The sequence below is a fragment of the Haemaphysalis longicornis genome, unplaced genomic scaffold, assembly GCF_048455015.1.
Source record: "Haemaphysalis longicornis isolate Haplotype H1 unplaced genomic scaffold, Haemaphysalis longicornis Haplotype H1 scaffold_4, whole genome shotgun sequence".
Taxonomy (NCBI): domain Eukaryota; kingdom Metazoa; phylum Arthropoda; class Arachnida; order Ixodida; family Ixodidae; genus Haemaphysalis; species Haemaphysalis longicornis.
This window is the reverse complement of record NW_027526361.1, coordinates 8606129-8625546: the sequence shown is the minus strand read 5'-3', so window position 1 is coordinate 8625546 and position 19418 is coordinate 8606129. Positions and strand designations below refer to the sequence as shown.

The following is a 19418-nucleotide window of genomic DNA, read 5'->3' as shown; positions in this document are numbered from 1 at the left end:
TGAAAAACTTGCTGTCAATTAGTTCATGGTATAGGGACCGGGCGGCCGTTGTATGGCACCACCATCGCTTCAGCGAACAGCGCCGCCCGTGGCGAACCGCTCGTCAGTGGAATGCCGGTGGCGGTCAGCGCAGCGTTATTGGGCATGGCTTTCTTTTGTTCTGCGGCGGTGCGGCTTGCAAAGCGTACATAACCACAAGGACTTTTTTCAAATCGGTAAATCTCGAGTGTGGAGGTGACCTTTACGAGGCATGTCATGTGTGTGATTTACGCCCATACTCAGTAATTACAAATAGCAGACGACGCTCAATGCACCAAGCTGGAAGTCAAGCTGGAAGTGAAAGTCCATTTCTTCATGTAATTTCTTCATGCGTGCATGCAGTTTGGCATACCGAGGAGTATATTGCAGCTAAATGCTCCCACAAAGCCTTTATGTGCAACCGATCCAGGAATGCTGCGGCGCTGGCCTTTGGCAGTTGATGACGAAACGGTGTCGCGCACAAGCGAAAGACAAAGTTAAGGGGGGGGGTGCCTTCTAAGATTTATCTCAAAACAGAAATTGTGATGGACGACGTTTCGATAGCTTCATTAACTACGGTTGAAACGTGTTTAATTTCACAGAAATGATCTTACTACAGTTATCGGGAATCGTTTACAGAATAAATACCGCATGCTAGTAGAACGTTCTTGTTTGTCGTGGAAAATCATTGCTTTACAAGAAACGCAATGGTTGCTGGCTAGTTGGTCAATGGTTTTTCAAAAACCAATTCTTGCGTGGCTGAAGTACGCCAGACAGGAGAGTGCCGAAAACCTGTACTCAGTTTCACAACTGAATGCTGCGGTCGGTTTACAAGCCGCCACCAAGCTTTCTCACTTGGGTTCCCTTGGTTGCCTTCTGGATTTAAACTTTGACTAGTTGAGCTTAGAATTCGACCAGCACGCAGTTTGGTCTTTTGATCGCAGCGTCTTTGACTTTGACCATTTCCCATTACATTTCGGACGAAGAAAGATTCGCGTTCAAACATCGTAATCGTTAGACAGAGGGCTGGATGATTTTGCTCTTCAATTTTAAACTTTAATGCACCCCTCTCCAAATCCAAACTGCTTCCAGCCTGTCGGAAATGTGTCTGTGCTGGAGGACTCGGGCTGATGCACCCATATTTGAGGCAACTAATCGCGCGTTTAAGGTGTCTTCACAAGGCATTACGTGATTTTTAGGTACTCTGTAAAGAATACTTAAGCATTAAAAATACAGGCTAAAGTTAAGACTGTCACATTTTTAACTATCGGTGCCAGCCGTTATACCACGCAGTTGGTAAAACGGGAACGAGGAGGGATGGTTTGTAGCTTGGGCTGTTGGGTGGTTGAATAACTTTGGCTCTTGATAAAATGACCACTACAAACGTGGGAGTTCCACTTCGGCACTCAGGCTCCCATGCTGTCACAGTGCCGCTCACCAAAACCCAAGGCACAAAGCTCATGGTTAGAGAAAGTGTAAACTACCACGACATTTCCACGGCTACACGGTAATCGATCTCGTACGCAAGTGCCTTTCTCTTTCAAAGCACACTTATCGAGGTACCCAATGTTAAGGCTGGCGTGGAAACCGTAGTCATTGAAACCATTCAAGATAATTTAATGTGGTTGGAATGAATATCAATATTAATAGTTTTATCCCTACTCAAATCGCGCGGAGCCATGCGCAGAGCGCTGCAAAAAGCGCTCATGTCAATGCAGCCTATTCCCAATCTGAGAAGCGTCAAGTAAGTTTACGTAGCCGCTTGTAAATTTAACAAGAAATGAATACTAATAATAGTAGTTTTATGCGTATACTCAGAACGGGTGGAGCCAAGCGTAGATCGCTGCAAAAAGCGCTCATGTCATTGTAGCCGATTACCCAACTTTAGAAGCGGCCGAAAAGTTTTTGTAGCCGTTACTGCACCTAAGAACTCAACACATCTGTCTAGACTTAGTTTCACCGCACATATCCGCTCACAACACCACCAAAACATTCAAAGCACCGAAGCAAACATGGCAAGAACAACGAGAGGCTGTGTAGTCCAATGCACCGGCTCATTCCACTAACGAGGGGAGCGCCGAGTGGTGGCGCCATCCGTCCAGCTGCCCGGTCCCTATATATATGTCCGACCACCTCATTCACTGCTTGAAACATGGAGGAAAGAAAAGGTTGCTTGAAACGCCACCCAAGGCCACCCGTTGAAGGTGATGGGACTGCTCATGCGAACCTTTGTAAGCGCCTCGCAAAGCCCTAATAAAATTGAGTGGCGGTTCAGCACTATTTATTCTGATAGTCCCTTCGTCCTGTCTTTTCGTCCTGTGCCCGTCGGTTCCGCCAGACACGCCAGCAGGCGACGCTCATTGATTCTCGCTTTGCGGCTTGTGGACTAGCTCACCTTGCGGCCTCGCGCCCGGAAGAGCGTAGAGAGGACGAGCCGACGTTGCTGGCGGGACCTTATCAAAAATCTGGGAGGGTTTCAACTCTGGACGGAGTCGATACACTGGGTGTAGCCAACGCACCTGTTCTCTGCGCCCAGGTGACGACACAAAAGCTCGAGTGGCGGGCCGCGCCCAAGGTCGGCTCTCTCGACAACGCAGCCCACAAGCCTGGCGGCGGGGACAAGAAGATCGTCTCGCAGAAGCTCGACTTCAAGGCGCAGTCGAAGGTCGGATCCCTCGATAATGTCGACCACAAGCCAACAGGGGGCCAAGTCAAGGTGAGTGTCGAGGAAGACAAGTGAGTCTGTATGGCATGACCAGTGAAAGAAGTTTATCTCCCCGCCTTATCTCCGAATTTGGAGAGGGCGCACAAGCGGGTAGAAGAGAGTCCCTCGAACGTCGTGAACCGGGGAGCCAGCGAAGTTCCAGAACGGCGTGCCGGAGTTATCGACGGCTATGCCATGGTCCAAGTATTCGGGAGGGGGGTACGCCACTAGTGCGGCTACTGCAGCCAGTGGCGTAACAAGGTCAGTTCAGAAAAAAAAAACTTTATTTTTGTCACGGGTGGGACCTTTTCAGGTCGATTTAGGTGTCCTTTCCGTGACGGCGGCATTCATAGAGGACTCCTCGGCGTCCTCGGCCACCTGGGGTAATGAGGCCTGGGTCAGGGGATCTCTGTTGAACAGCACGGCGATCTACTGCACCGCGTTAGTAATTTGGAATAAAGCGGGATGCTTCTTTTCAGCGCTGGTAAGGGTTTCTTTTCGCAAGACCAAACCACATAAGACAGGTTTGCATGTGTGCTTAGTGCTTGGTCTCCTCCTGGCTTGTCTGTGCCCTCTTCACATCACGGGAACCGGGTTACTACACGTCGTCTCATGAAAGCCACGACCAGGAACACTTTCGCTGTTAAAGGGGCCCTGAAGACAAAACACAAGTTTGGCTTATTGGAAAGATTGCCTCGTTAGAATCATACTGACACCACTTTTAACGCACGCTTCGCTCTTATAAGCTATATAATTAGGAAAAAAAGGAATGGCCATGCAACCCACTCGGTCATTTCCCGCAACATAACCAATGATGTCATACCAGCCAGCTCTGCGATTGGCGGAGGCCGGCGAAAGCAAACGCAAATTAGGCAGAGCTTATAAGCTTGCCGAACAAGCTATTTGCGCTTAAATTTAGGGCACATTCTCTTTATAGCAGTAAGAATAAGGGGGGGGGGGGGATAAACAGTGGAAGTTACGAAAGCACACGTAAACATAGAAGTACCGATGCGTATTGTTGTTGGTACTGAACGCACTATGCTTGTTTTAGCTGCGCAGCAGTCCGCCACTTTCGAGTTATGTTACACGCCCCGGCCGATTGGCGTAAGCGACGTTGTCTTGCGTGACCCTGTTTGTCAAGGATATTCCATGTTTCAGGAAACGATTACTTTCTACCGTAACAAAAACAAGCCAGGTGCAAGTACGGTCAAAAAATAAACAAACGGCAGACAACGGTCCGTGCATTAGTACGGTAGCGCCATATGGGAGGACTTACGGCAATTAGCGCGGCAGCCGAATCACGCAGTGCAAGTTGGTTTGTAAACGCGCTTATATTGCTGACGCCCCGGAAACGCACGATTTGACGGGAGCATAAAAATTTTAACCTAAATTGAATAATTTCTCTGTGCAAACGGCATCATTTGCTGCCGGACAAGCGCTAAGAGCTCTATAAAACACAAAATCTTTCGAATAAAACAAACCAATGAAACGATAAAGCCACTGCGGAAATAATAACACACACGCACACACACACACACGCACGCACGCACGTACGCACGCACTCGCGCACGCACGCACTCGCGCACATGCACACGCACACACTCGTGCAAGAAAGAACGCAGACGAACCATAAAATTCCTGTATAATTGTTGAAACACCTAAATAAGGGCCACTGTTTAAAGTACAACGCGGTGTCTAAATGAATCGACGTGGTGTGTAAATAGCATCGGAGAAAAAAGCTTGAAAGGAGGGAGAGGCGGCGGTAGGGAGGTGTGCAGAGCGTGTAAAATTTCCGCGGTTGTTCTCTGACAACGCAACACCCCCCTCCTAGAAGACGCTCCTGACTTCGAGGGTCACTTAGGAGCCTCTTTTTTCCTATTTTATCCGCAGTTCAACTATATAGCTGTAACGGAGCTCACCGCTTCTCTTGAGAGTGCTCTCGTGCGGCGAGAGCATTCCAGACTCTTCTGTTTTGCAGTTATACGACCTCTTGTCCACACTTTTTAATGCAGAAGCAATATTTAGCGACACCACGAGAGAGTCCGTTTGTTACATAAATGTCGCGATGATAGAGGGCTACTGTCTCAAAACCGAGGTTTAATGGCGGGGAAGAAATGCAAATCACCCGCCAACACAGGAGAAGCTGCTTTCCTTCTTCTTAATTACTACTGAAGACAATGCTTTACAAGTTCTCGCCCACGCCAAGTGAGTTGGGGATAGGAGCGTCTATTTAAAGCAGACCTCGGAGAGTGTAGATGCACCTCGTAGACCGACGCAGTAGCTCCTTGTTTCTCGCCCGTAGTTGGCCTGTTCCAATTACACCGTCACGTCCAGGATACATCTTCCCAATGTGACACATCATCCATGATGTCCTTAGTCCACAATTCTTGAGGAGTACTACGTCCGCTTCTGAAAGCTTGCGTTTATTGCTGCCGTGGTGTTGAAAGTGGCTTCGATGTTTCGCAAGTACTCCCGGCGTCGTCTTATTCAGCAAGACAGAATGACCATCAAAGCGTTCTGAGAGGCTAGTTAGTGTATTGACATGATGTAATAAAAATGCGCATGTCAGGACGGGACAAGTGAAAAGAGACAACGCTGTGTGTTGCGCCGTGTGTTGTCTCCCTTCACTTGTCCCGTCCTTGCATGCGCATTTTATTACATCAAGACAGAATTGGTCGACAGCGCCTTCCTAAGTTTCTTCGATATCCGTCATTTGAGGCCACCTTCTTCCGTCGTAAAATTTCAGTACTCCTCCAGGCACATCCGCAGATGTTATAGGCAGCTGTTTAGATTCAGAGTGCAGGTAGGTAAAAGGGTGGTTATTTAGCGTATATTGAACTTCTTAACTATGTAGTTTGCAAATCTCATAAGGCGATCGTAGCTTTTCCTATATTCTTCCGCACTGACGTTTTTAAACTGGATGCACGCAGGAGACTCTCCACCAAAAGGAGCACTCTTCGATGGTATTGCAGCTTACCTTGCGTGCAGGACATTATTCTTGTGTTCCCTCGTCCTTCATTGATGAAATTGTTTTGTTTATGGCTTTTGATGCTTCTGGAATATCTTACCGTCATCTGAGAAGATGACCAATGGTACACCCCATACGCTGAAAATCGTATGAACATATGTATGAATCGTATGAACATATGTTCATCCGACTTGCGTACAGTACGTGCATACATACGACGCAGATCTTTATCTGCTCGTCTTTTTCATGTGTTTTGTGTGCCCGCAAAGTCGCCACCTCAGATCTAAAATGACAGCGCTTCATTCACGTTTTCTGCCGTTAATGGTGACGTACCTCGTGTCATGGGTCTCACGTTGTGTCGTTTGAAACAATCATTCGCTCAAAATGTTATTAAAACAAATTTCATCCAGCCTTTAGTGTCCCTTTAAGAGTTGGATATGGGGGCCCCATCACCGGTCTCTTATCGCATTTTTTTGCGCGAAACGGGCCAATGCTGCACCGTTGAGCACTTCCTCTTACGACGTATGGCAATCTTTCGCAAATAAAAGTTATCATACTTTTAAGCCAAAAGTTTTTTATAAACGTTTCAAGGTCGCTTTGTGGCGTACAAAAAAGCGTCGTGATGTACAGAAAATCTGAGCGCGCGCCAGGAAAGGGAAACAGCAGCGCCGGATGAGGATTCTAAGAAACGGCGACGGACCGTATAACGTTCCCGACGCACTTCTTTAGTATACGTCGATGCGTGGGCTCGGAGCTTCACTCCACATCGCCATGGTTGAGGGTGCACCAGGCCCTAGTCGCGGGCGGGAAATAAGGCAGAGAGAGTATACGCCCCGGCGGAAGAGGCTAGAGCAGCTCTAAATGCCGTTCGTCTATAAGCGGCTAGGTAGGAAGCGGCTGCGGGTGAGTCTGCGGCAGCGGCCCAACGAGAGCTGTATACAATGAATGTACAACTGAAGGTCCAATGAGGCTTCCGCCTTCACATTGTGAGAAAGTGCTAAGCATCCTCCGTAATTTTTTTTAGATTAATCTACTCTACTGAGTACTTTTTCGGCATCCTTGTATAGGTTTCTGGCTTCAGGTATGGTTGATGTATTCAGCAGCATTCCATCAATGTAAATGACTTTTGCTTTCTATTCAGCGCTAAAATTCGGTTTCCGTTACATTCAGATTGTCTTTGATCGGGTCCACTAGCAGAGACGTACGTGCTCGATGTTGTTCCCAATGTTACTCTTGTCATTCGCCGAGCTTTAGGTTCATCAGTGATTCTGCCTATAGTGTCATGTTTCTACCACATTAAACTGAGGTCATCGTATTCTCTTCATAAATTGATATTTGCAATTAGTCGAGGTGTGCGAATGTTCGAAACTTTCTAACACCGAAGCGAATTACGCAATATTTCAGCCAGCTTTGAATCGGATAGCACCATTTGGAAATTAAAAAAAAAACATACAGGGAACCTGGCACTCACGCGCAAGACTTGAATGGCGAAGCTGTTGTAGGTGAGCATTGCCGGACACACGGACACATAGTTAAGTTTCAGTATTATTGTTTATTTGCATAGTTGCGGTGCTAGTAATCGCTGTCATATGCATCGGGGAGGTCGTCGTCTTCGCGGCGAGGGGTGGACGCAAAGTCACCCTCAGCATTGTAGACTTCCACAGCTCTTCGTCGTCGACTCGAGGCAGCGATGGTGTGATCTGCAGGTCGTCTGGGGAAGTAGTGGCCCACTCGTAGCCATGTCTGCAATTAACCACAAGGGCTTCTAGAGAATGCGGTGGCCGCGGTGACCTCTCCAAAGCACGATGTCTTTTCATCTTTGGCCTTAGCACTGGATTTTTTTTTTTTTTTTTTTTTTTTTTGGCTAGAGCCACTGCGCGAGCCGTGAACACGGTGGTCCCCGCAAGGCACACGCTCAGGAGCGCTCGCCATGTTCTTGCTCCTCAGAGTATTTGTCAGTTTTTTGTATTTTTTTTTTTTGCTTAAATCACTGCGCACGCCGAGGACGCTCAGCGGTCGCCGTGAAGCATGCGCACACGGTCGCTCGTTATTTTCTTCGTAATTTTCTTTGCAACGGCAAACTTACGGCTTGTACAACAGCTCGGCTGATAAAAGTTTTTGAAGTATTTCGAAGTTAGAGAACACCAAGGTACAGAATTGTTTCAGTAAGTTCGCATACATGAAATTTTACCTTGTTGAAAACCAGGAATGTCCCGCTTAAACACACGCATACATTCCGGAAACATATGCATCCACCGGAAACATATTTATCCGCATTCTGCGCTCGCGCGACGAGCTTTCCCGCACTGCTGCCGTGACGTGCGGCTAAGCAGCAAAACGAGGATGCTTTTGGGGAGCGCCCTTTATCTCCTTGGCATTGGGCCAACTCCGCCCTCCTGCTCTTCTTTTCGCACCGCGATAACATGGTTTCGCTAGAACTGGCCTGGTCAACAATATCTAATTAATTGAGGCCAGCTATGTACATACTGTCATAGCCTTTGAGCCCCCGGCTTTCTGATCAAATGATGCGAAGAGTTAATCCTTTTTAATGCCTGTAACGTTTCTTTTGTTTTATATGGGATATAAGTGAAACAACAAATGTCTGGATTCGCGCCCCTTGAAACCGAGATAAATCTTTTTTGATAAAGAGGTGTTGACGCGGCAACACTCGCGAAGTTGGTTGGCGAACTGTTGACGTTTCTTATCACGCGCTTGTGCCAATTTCGGTCTCCACTATTTTTATGCCTTTATATAAGGGAGACGGTGTGTCGAGACACAAAAACGTCACTCATATTTGTATACTTACTGTTAGCGCAAAATTGTCGCTTGGTTATCCCAAATCGCGGCCTGTCTCTTAGCGGACGTCGCAGATACCTATCGGTGTGCCATTGGTGTGGCTTTTTATTACGAACAAAGTTTTCGGAAGACTTGTGATCATTGCCCGATTCCACCGCAAATAATCTGTGAAATATTTCTTTCCGGGCGTGCAATTCAAAAGTTGTGGCTAGCCAATGAACCAAATGGCTGCTCATTGACGGGAATCGATTTAATGCAGGTGGAGACCCAAAAGCTGGAGTTCAAGGACAAGGCGACGCCCAAGGTTGGCTCCCTGGACAACGTCAAGCACAAGGCGGGCGGCGGCAACGTAAAGATCTTGTCCGAGAAGCTCGAGTTCAAGGAAAGGGCAGCTTCGAAGATTGGCTCCTTACCAGCCTCGGACACCGGCAGCACCCGAGGCTCGGAATCGCTAGTGCGTACACCAGCTTCCCACCCCACTCTTCTTGTCATCGCGTTATACGCGTGAGCCGAAAATGGTACACGTTCACACTTGTCTCAGGAACAACAAGACATTTACCGAGCGGGAAAAGGAACGATAAACGGAGAGCGGTGGCATGGACAGGAGCTTTCGTTCAAGTGGCTTACCGGAAAAATACACAGTAGTGGCACAACTGCATAACTGGTGAAACAAACTTGTAAAAGGCAGGCACTGCACATGATTGCAAGCCACGCTATCCTATTCGGGAAAACAAACAACGTAAAAACCACAACAAAAAGGGAAAAGCTTGCGTCACCAGTTGTCGTTCCACCCCCTTTTAAATTTCTCTGGTCAATTGATCGCTGTTTCAAAAAACAGCCACACGCTCATTTAAAACGGCGTTACATGCAACCACCGCCTTTGCAATGCGCGCTCAAATGCCAGGTATTGATACTCCCCACATCACAATGAAGCTCATCCAATCGAACGTTTAAACATCTTTAAAGGGGCCATGCAGACAAAACACAAGTTCGGTTAATTCGAAAGATTGCCTCGTTAGAATCATACTGACACCGCTTTTAACGCACACTTCGCTCAAATAAGCTATATTATAGGGGACAAAGGAAATTTCCGTGCGACCCACTAGCTCATTTCCCGCAACAGAACCTATGATATCATATGTGCACAGCTGTGCGATTGGCTGAGGCCGGCAAAAGCAAACGCGAATTGGGCAGGGCTTCTAAGCTTGCCGAACGAGTTTTTTGCGCTTAAATGTAATGCATATTCATTTTACAGCAGTAAGAATGGTGGGGTAAACAATGAAAGTTACGAAAATACACGTAAACATAGAAGTACCGATGCGCACTGCTGTTGGTACTAGGCGCACTATGCTAGTTTTAGCTGCACAGCAGGCCGCCGCTTTGGAGTTGTCTTACACGACACTGGCGGATTGGCCTAAGCGACGTTGTCTTATGTGACCCGGTTTGCCGAGCATGCCCCATGTTTCACGAAAAGATTACTTTCTACCGCAACAAAAACAAGCTAGTAGCAAATACGGTCAAAAACAAAGCGGGGAATAACGGTCCGCGGCTCAGTATGGCGGGGCCATCTGGGAGGACTGACGCTAAGCAAAGCTGCAGGGCCTAATGACGCACTCGAAGCTTGTTTCAATAACCGGCCTTGTGACTTCATGGCAGACGCCACGAAAACACCCGATTTGGCGGGAGAACCTGAACTGATTAATTTCTAAGTGAATACGGCATCGTTTGCTGCCGGATAAGCTCTGGGGGCACTATAAAACACGAAATCTTTCGAATAAAACAAACTTCAATTTTGTCTGCATGGCCCCTTTAAGTAAGAAACCGGAATGACGTGCGCGTCATTCACACGTTACCCTCGTTATCTGCACAAGGCACAATCCGGAGCCCTCCACTACGGCGCGCCTCATCGCCTGTGTAGCGTCGGCGCGTTAAACCTCGCAATCAAATCAATCAATCAATCAATCAATCAATCAATCAATCAATCAATCAATCAATCAATCAATCAATCAATCAATCAATCAATCGATCAATTTTCTCATATGTTCCTACGGGGCTCCCGGTCCGAGGGTAGTCCTCTAACTGCCCGCGGGCTATCCAGGACTGGCTGACCGAGGATGCCCCACATTGAAGCCGTTTCTACTACAAATCAATCTTCGGCGCCAAAACAGCACTGAGCAGGATACGTTCTAATAGCCTCAGAACTGGATGTTTCGTTACTTGAATGACTTCCTACTCATATTCGATTCATCCATCCAGTGCTTGACTCAGTCGTACCACTCAACCCTGTTTTTTTTTTTCGGACATCTCTCAACTCGCTGGCAGATACACATGGGTTGCCCGGAGGTGACACACTTCGATTCTTGGATGTTCAGCTTCACTTCACAACCAACCATGTCTGCTTGTAGTATGAGTCCCGCGCCAAGAAGACGCCTCAGTCGTATTAATCACGCCGCGCTGAAGGGGTGCAGTTCGGTGCTGTCCAACCCTAGCTGACTGACGCCTTCCCTAATACTTGCTTATACAGTTGCTGAAGCTGTTTTTGGGGTCAGATGAACCGTCCCAAGACACCGGGTACAGGCGGCGTACCATTTCCCTTGTCGCGAATCGGCTGCCCAAGGAAGCAAAGCACTTCTTTCCGGCCGCTCGTAACCGGGTGGGGAAGAGAACAGGCAAAGTGGCTGTCAATATCTCCTCTCGCATTCACCCGGTATCACACTGGCCTGAAGAAATAATGGCGCATTGCGGCTTGAGGCGGGTTTTTCCGCATACCGGATTCACCAAGACTGTGCAAGCAAATATCCCCCTCCAACAAAAGAAAGGCTGCCAGATCAAGCACAGAATCATGCTTAATCCGATAGCATCATGGGCGAAATCCTCCTCCCCCAACAGCTCAGGATTTCTTAAGGAACAATTGATCGGTAGTGACTTTTAATTTGATGAGAAACCAAAAGTGTGACAAGGAGGCACCTCATCACCAAAAAAGACGGAGAATCTGCTGTCGGGTTTACTTCCGTCAGAACTGTAACACCACCACATTTATTTGATTATTACCAGAGAAATTTCCGTCCGGGAATTTTTTTAAGTGCTTCTTGAGCGAGGTTTTAGCTTGACGTCAGTTTTTTAACGTTCGAGTTTCACGCACATATATTGGTTCGCCGCAGACCATAAGGGTTTAAGGCGAAAACCTTAAGTGCCCATTACGTGAAAAACCGTCGGCCATCGTTGTCCTGTCAAGAAAATAGCGGCCGCTGCAAACAGTAAGTTCAACCGCAGCGAACGACAAGACACAGAACGATAGCAAGAGGACACACGAAGCGCTGTGTCCTCGCTTCATGTGTCCTCTTACTATCGTCCTGTGTCTGAGTCGTTTGCACTGCGGTTCAACATGCATCACCAACTCGCCCAAGTTTTCACGTTGTAAACAGTAAGTTCTACACACATTTTAGTTCACGTGGGATTTGAAACCGCGTCTCAACACAAGAAGGCCAATGCGCTAACATTGCCCTCTCTTCGCGCGTTGGCAGGGGCGGAATAAAAGTTTTTAGATGCGACGGCATCTCATTCACTCGCCTTGTCCCTCCTGACGGCGTCGTTGTCCGTCCACACCCCTCCCCCATTCTCCTCGCCGCGCGAGCTGCGCTCTCCGCCGCTCACCCCCTCTCCTCTCTGATAGCGAACACTCTCTCGCGAAAGGCATTGGATTGGCTTGGCTTGGCCAATCTTGTATCAAAATTTTCACATTTTGTCTAGACTTAATCTTTACTACGAATTGTTTTTTTTTTTAGGCGCCGCAATAAGTGCTGTTGCTTCGGGGAACCTGGGAGAAGGTTGAGCATTTTATTTCTACTCAAGCAATATTGCATTAAAACAGCTAAGCAGGTTCCTGAAAGGACACTCAAGTTCAAATTGACTTTTTCGTGTGTGCGTGCATATGTAAGACTAAAAAATACGCTTAAGACAGTTTGAAGGGCACACCAGCTCACTTTTTGTAGACAGCTTTGGCTGGGGAACCAGAATACATGAAGCGACCGCAGGACCTCGAAAAAGAAAAGTATAATGGAAGACTGCAGGTGGTATTTACGCAACGTACCGATCAGATATGCAAACCATTCTGGGTCAATGTGTTTGATATGGTGATTTTCGTGCCTTGGGGCGCCGTTTTCTGCGTATTGACGCGTACAGGCAGTTAAGTTGACGTACGCGTCTTCTATTCCCGTTCTCTTGCTTCCGCAGAGTCCCACAAACATGACCAGTCCCCAGCCACCAGAGCAGAGCCAGGAAGGTGACGTCACAGCTGCCAATGGACACGACGAGTCGGACGTCTCACCCACCAAGGAGGAAGCCTTGCCGGCCGGCGGCGTCCCCGCCACGGCGCCACCGCCCGAGGTGGCCCAGTGTTAACTCCCCGGGACGGACACGCGAGGCTCTCCTGTTCGAAGTGCCCGGCGGCCAAGGAAACTGGCATCCTCTCTAATAGGCTCATCGTTCTGTCATTCTCGAGTAACCATGGTCCCTTTCACGTCTACTGTTCCCTCCAAGTGACCGTTATCCCTATCCCCGGTTGGGTGATGCTGAGAACAGGGAGGGCTAGATAGAGGCAGTGAAGATAACAGAAAAGAGGTCCAACGCAGTCCTGCTCCTGTGAGCGGGTGGTACCTTAACGGCTTTTATTGCTATTGAATAGTGAGGGCAATAGGCTGGCACGAAGGGCTTTTTGGAGGGAAAGAGGGCGCATGATACACGCTGGGCCGCACTGTCACATCACGGGAGCATCCGCTCAAACGGTGGGGCAGAAAGGCCCAAGTGCATTCGAAGACAAAGTGTCCCACAGCAGCATAACGCCGATTTATTACTAGAAACGTAAAGCTAGCTGTAACTATACTCAAACGCAACAGGGTTTGAGTACTGTAGTCAAACCCAGCAGTCCGAATGAGTGCTGAACGGGCACACAAAGAGCACGTGGTCTGGCAGGAAGCAATGCAGTAGAGAAAAACAAGTGTTTAGAATTAAGTCTTAGTGTAAATGTACAAACCAAAAGGGTGGAGTGGTTCTTCGACGTCCACTTCACACGGTTAGCCGTTCTTGACGTTCGCAGCCTTTGTCTTCGTCAAGCTGCTTGTGTGGCTTTGAAGAGGGCTTTGAAGAGGGCACAAAATGAGTAAGGCCAGGTTGTTTCGAGAAAGGCAGAATGGTGACCCCTCTCCGCTTAGCTGCCGTAGCCGTGGGCGTTTCGGAAAGAGCGACTATGGACGACACGTCAGACTGCCGCCTCTTTACTTAACAAAGTACATCCACTTCCCAGTGTCTGTGAGGGAGACAGGTGCCCTGGATTTTTGTCTTTGTGTAGGACCCCCTTCACGTTTTACGCATCTTGGAGACTCCCCTTACGATGACCATGACTCCTGCTTGACCTCTATATAGTGTCATCTGAAGACGCGCGGACGGCTTGGATATTACAGCTGGAGGGTTCCTAGTTTTTGGGCATCCTCGAGTGAGCCACAGAAAACGGACTCTGCATTATTTCGTCTTTTTCTACTACCATGACGCAGCCATCTTTGATGAAGACGAATTCGCCCCTCCTAAAATGAATCCCGTTATTCGCAATGAAGTGGTCACGTTCAGTGCGGTGAACCTCCCTGGAGAAACGTTGCGCTAGCGCGCTCCACCTGTAAAACATTTTATGCCAGCATATCGCGTGTATCGTTCCTCAAATTTTGCATATGTTAGGCGCCCGGACTGGTCGTCTGTCTCACCTAACGAGACCAACGTGGCCGCCAGTGCATACCAAGGCAGTAGGCGGCAGGCTCTTTTGATGGTGCGCAAAGGTTAACGTGTTGTCCCTCTAAACCCAGTGCCCATCTCCCTTGTCCCGTTCCCTAGCTTTCGTGTAACTATGACCTATGTAGCCGCTACCAAAGAATCGTCTCGCAGCAGCATGCGGCTATATCTTCAGACCCAGACCCGTCGGGGGCGCTCTGACCACCATGAGTTGAAATCGGGCTGAGTTTCGCCAAAGCGTCCCTGCTCCCTCGATCCGGGAGGCCTCTAAGTCGCGCTCTAGAACTTGGGGCGTGAGGTTACAGCACAAGTCGTCTTTCGTCCTCGTCTTATCCCAGAGCACTACCGTAACACTATAACAGTTGTTGTACTGTGACTGCCTTTACAATAGCTTGTGGATATTCGCTTACGCGCCCGCTGGTTATCCAGGGTTTCAGCATCTCGAGCCCGCTATGTTTCCTGTTGTACGGCAACCCCGCCCCGTAGCTACTCGTCGTCGTACTAGACGTATGGAAAGGCAGAGCGGGCACGGATTCGGACCTTGGGAAACAGTGCGAGGCGTGCCTGTTTGTTCGCAGTGGTAAGCGTTACGTTGAAGGGTCGACTGCAAATTAAATCGGTCTTTGGGCCGATTGACGTTTGCGAAATGAGTGCCTGTAAGTCTAGCTCGTCGCTGTGGCTTGCTCTGTAAAGGACTTGCTAGGGTTTTTTCTGAGGTTTAGAAGATTGCGTAAACGTAACTAGGTAAAAAAAAATATGTAAGAATATACGTGGCTGGTAAGTGTAGTGTCATGATATTAAGCATGCTCTTATTTTCTCTGGAAGTGGTTCAGTTGGGTATACTGCGTACAATTCTTTGGCGGCTATACTATTTGTGCACTCGCAACCAGGTTCCGAATTATTGGGCGGCCAGCTAACCTAAACTGCAACAAACTATTCTGAAGAAAACTCAAATTGCGCAACACTCCCGAGTTCTCGCTAAAAAAATGTTTTCGCCAGAAGTGCTTTGAAACTTACGCCTTAGGATCATATGGCACAAGCACAGTTTCTCAAAAGCTCCTATGGCTGCATAAGCGGCATTGAAAATTACTTGTATGTCAGATGTGTCGCACCGTACGCGTACTAAAACAATGCGAGCTACTTCGCTCCATGTGACTGTAAAATCAAGCTCAGATTACCGAGCTTACGTTGCATGCAACACTACAGTGGACGACATTGTTGAATGTGATTTTAGTGCGCAAATATTTTTTTAAAATTATGGCGACTCAAATGACTTCGCCACCAGTGGAATAATAAGTGTTACCAGAAACTTAACGCCCATTTGTACCTCAGCGAAATATTGCCTTTCGGCCGACTAGTTATTTAAAAATGATATTCAACGTCATCCACGTCACAGGGGTATCATATTGCCGTCAGTTGCAAAGTGCTGCGAAAGCTTGTAGCAACATGCTAACACAATGACACATTATTTGATGAGGTTCATTTGGAACCTTTAAGGGGCGTTGCTTCACTGCGCGTAACATAAGGCGACGTAATGCTCTTGAACATGCCACTTAAGCTCGCCATGCCAGAACTCAATGAATTTGCTTGTACATATATAAACTGCTGGAACGTTTTCTAGGATACGCTGTTTTCAAGTATCTACAAAATGTACCCCCATCGGAGTCGGGTCTTTTCTCATAGCCATCTTCTAACTTGCTTAAGTCACAATCCCCAACACACCAGTCTGTTGCGATGCTGCCCAAATTTTCTAACGGTGTCTTGTAAGTGGTCTGTAACTTGCGTGGATTTTCCCGTTGAAATGCGCTTCTATTCTTGGCGCTATGATACGGTGCGAAGCATGTCTTTCGGTTTGTGCCATTTGTCTATTACGTGTTATATAATGGGTGATCTCCACAGTGGAGCTTCACGTTTAACCAAGCTGTTGGCGTTTGAATAGATAAGAACAGAAGACAGATGCTACATTCCTTTAGCTGATAACTGTTCTGCGAGGTTGTTTCCAACAGTCGGACGTGTTTTATGATGCAGTAAAGAAGCATGCGTACTGTGATCTTGAACAAGCAATTTATGTCGGAACCCTAAAAAGAAAGAAACTGAGCAAAAAGTGATCTGTAGTCCCAATGCGTTTTTTTTTTGTTTTTACTAGTGACCGCGGAAATGTTCTTTTCTGCGTAATTACTTTTAAGTGTTAACATAGCGACGATAGAGGGACGCAGTACATGCGGAGATTAAAAAATCCACAAATCGACTGGCTTTTTATTTCACTGTTCTTCACGAAAGCCCCCAGGACCATTGAAGACAATGCTGTTGGTTAGTGCAGTGTTCTTTCCTCGGTTCCTTGTCGCGACGGGCTATGTCAGGGCTGTTGTATTGTCAACGCAAAGTGTATACTAAAGCACTGCTTGTGTATACTCTTGGCTGTGTCGTAGAAGTATCCTTTTTTGGTTGAGAATTGCGGCCAGCGCTGTCTGCGTCCGTTTTGGAACACGATGAGTGTCGGCTGTAATAGATATTTGTGTAAAAAGTCGGCACACACTACATATAAATAGCGCCTGCTCTCAGTGGAGTTGACGTGCCATTTTGTACCGAATTTTCTATAAGAATTGTGCACTGTAGGCTGCTTCTCCTGGGTTCATTGTGCACGCACAACTTCACTTTTCTTGTTGTACAGCTTAATTTATTGACAAAAGTGTTTAAAGCCAATTCCAAGATCATTTCCTTTGCTATTTTTGGTGAATACAATAAATAGGGCAATCTAGGTGCCTGAAAAATTGAAGATTTTTTTTCCTAGTCGTAAGTAGGTTGTCGAAAGTCTGCATGTATTGACCATTCATGCTGTGGTTTACCTACAAAAATCGGCCACTGCTTGAATTAATCGTCATTCAGACGCTGATCGTGCATACAGTATTGCTGTCTCTTTCCTTTTGTTTGACGCCGGAGGCTGCATAGAAGACGTGATTAACCTATTTACATATTGTAAAGATATTTTGTCATGCGCTCACTCCTTCTATTCACTAGCTAAATTATGCTTTTCTTTCTAGCTCATTTTGCAATCTCCAACATTTTTACTGCTTGAAAAGGGTATGTGCAAATGAGAGGAAACTGCCGGGATGTACATGAGTACGAAATGCAATGGAAACATTTGTCAGGGCCAGGCTATGGGCTGCGTCGCGGCCACAATAAAAACCAGTGAAATTGTGCCGCATCAGGTCGCTTACAGTCGTTTTGCCAGTGGAGAAAAGCACCCGTGGCCAAAAGACTTATGAGTCTAATATCAGGGCTAAGTTGATACGTCACGACCTCTTGCATTAGTCAAACTAAGTTTGTGTACTTTTAACTGCTGCTCGGGCTGTCTTGAGCTATTGGACTATTGTTGAATTGGAATGCGCTCTATGCATCATTTGCCAAACTTAACCGGTTGATGCACCACCACTCTGCCTGCTTCTAAAGGAGAACTGTATTTTGTAGGCCCAATAAACCATAGCAATCAAACGATCACACCTGAAGCTCGGTCGAGTCCTTTCTTATCTTTGACTCGTGCATGTATGCCTCTAGCGCGTGGTTAAAAAACGTCTGAGTACTCCTAAGCGCTACTGGTGAGTTGTGCATGTGATAGCATTATTGTATCATACAACTGAACGCTCTGTGGGTGACGTGGCACCGGGCGAATATGCCGGTATTGTGGACGCCTTAGTGTAGAAGGAGCGGCCGAAGCGCTTACAGTGACTGCGACGGCGCGGTGTGCAGAGCGCCTTAGATTTCATTGAAACATTTGTCAGTCCAGCTGGTTTTAGGACAGCGCATTTTAAAACGTCGTGGAAAATGCTGGGCTGGCAGGAAGCTACTTTATTTAATGGGACCGGCCCCTTAATCACTAGGCATTTATAAGCGGTGTGACTTTGGATTAGGCGCAGCACGAATTGTCTTTCCTGCGACAGTTACGCTCCGTAAAGAGAGAGAGAGAGAGAGAGAGAGAGAGAGAGAGAGAGAGAGAGAGAGAGAGAGAGAGAGAGAGAGAGAGAGAGAGAGAGAGAGAGAGAGAGAGAGAGAGAGAGAGAGAGAGAGAGAGAGAGAGAGAGAGAGAGAGAGAGAGACAACTTTATTGATACTCAAGGATCAGGTGAGGGGGTGGGGCACATTTGTAGCCAGAAATTAGAAAGTACGCTTAGGAAGTACGCCAGCCACACAAGATTTGAACGGGCCGTTTGGTGTCGTTTTTTAAGTAGGACTCTAAACCACAACACTCGCGAAGTACAGAGCGAAGTAGTCATCGACTGTGCTACTGCCGTGCAAAAAGCAACTTAACTGTATGAGCCTTTACCAACTGGCCCAACTTTGTGTTCTAGTTGAGATGAAGTCCTGCCACGGCCGACCATTTTAAACAGTCATGAGAGCTTTCATTCAACGGGTTTCATTCGCATCCTTTTAACCTACATTTGCGGCTGGGTCTCAGGGTTGAGACAATCGGAGGATGCTGTCATCAAAACCGAAAGCAAAAAAGAACAAAACATGAACAGGATTTGACGCACGTCCCTGGAAGTGCTCGCTCGGCACATTTGCGGATTAGTAACTGTCTGCCTTTCTGGCAAGGGGTGCCACAATGCTATACATGGCGATTCTACGGGGAATTTGCTGCTTGGCCGTTTTCGGAGCGCCCGTCACAACCGGAATACAATCCGGCAGTCAGTAAGTACACGTTTCCTTTGTTTTAAATAAGTGGTGCGTTTTGAGTACGAAAAAATTTGCTGCTGCTACGAGGAATAACGAAGTACACCAGACGCCGAGAAGAAACAATGCTGCATCGATACATGTTCGGTATTTCTTGCTACGTTGTCGGGAATGCTCAAAAACAAGTAAGTCAGGTCAACAGCGGACAAAACGAAACAAATCATGAACTGCACAAGGTAGTGCCTGCAAGAAATAATTGATGCTGTCCGCCAAATTTTTCTAGAGCTAGCTGCGAATATTTTAAAGGCCAATTTCCTGCGATTTAAACGCTTCTTTCAGTGATGAAAAGCGAAACAAGCTTCATGGTTGACTTTAAATATTCAGATTAACGTGTAGCGCACTAGGTGCGTACATGCTATGCTGTTTCCTTCAGATGTCGCGATTGTACCTGAAAACTTCAATTTCAGCAACAGGTTGGTGTCCAAG

At 47.3% G+C, this 19418-nt stretch overlaps 1 protein-coding gene across 1 annotated transcript in view; it reads left to right on the top strand.

Moving 5' to 3' along the window:
- LOC144178218 (uncharacterized) overlaps positions 1-17770 on the top strand; it is an 84516-nt gene extending 66746 nt beyond the window's left edge. The window contains exons 6-8 of the mRNA XM_077705901.1: positions 2555-2734; positions 8746-8940; positions 12720-17770. Coding sequence (XP_077562027.1) covers positions 2555-2734; positions 8746-8940; positions 12720-12887 — 543 coding nt within the window. The 3' untranslated portion in view covers positions 12888-17770. The remainder of the gene's footprint in view (positions 1-2554; positions 2735-8745; positions 8941-12719) is intronic.
- Positions 17771-19418: the final 1648 nt, after the last annotated feature.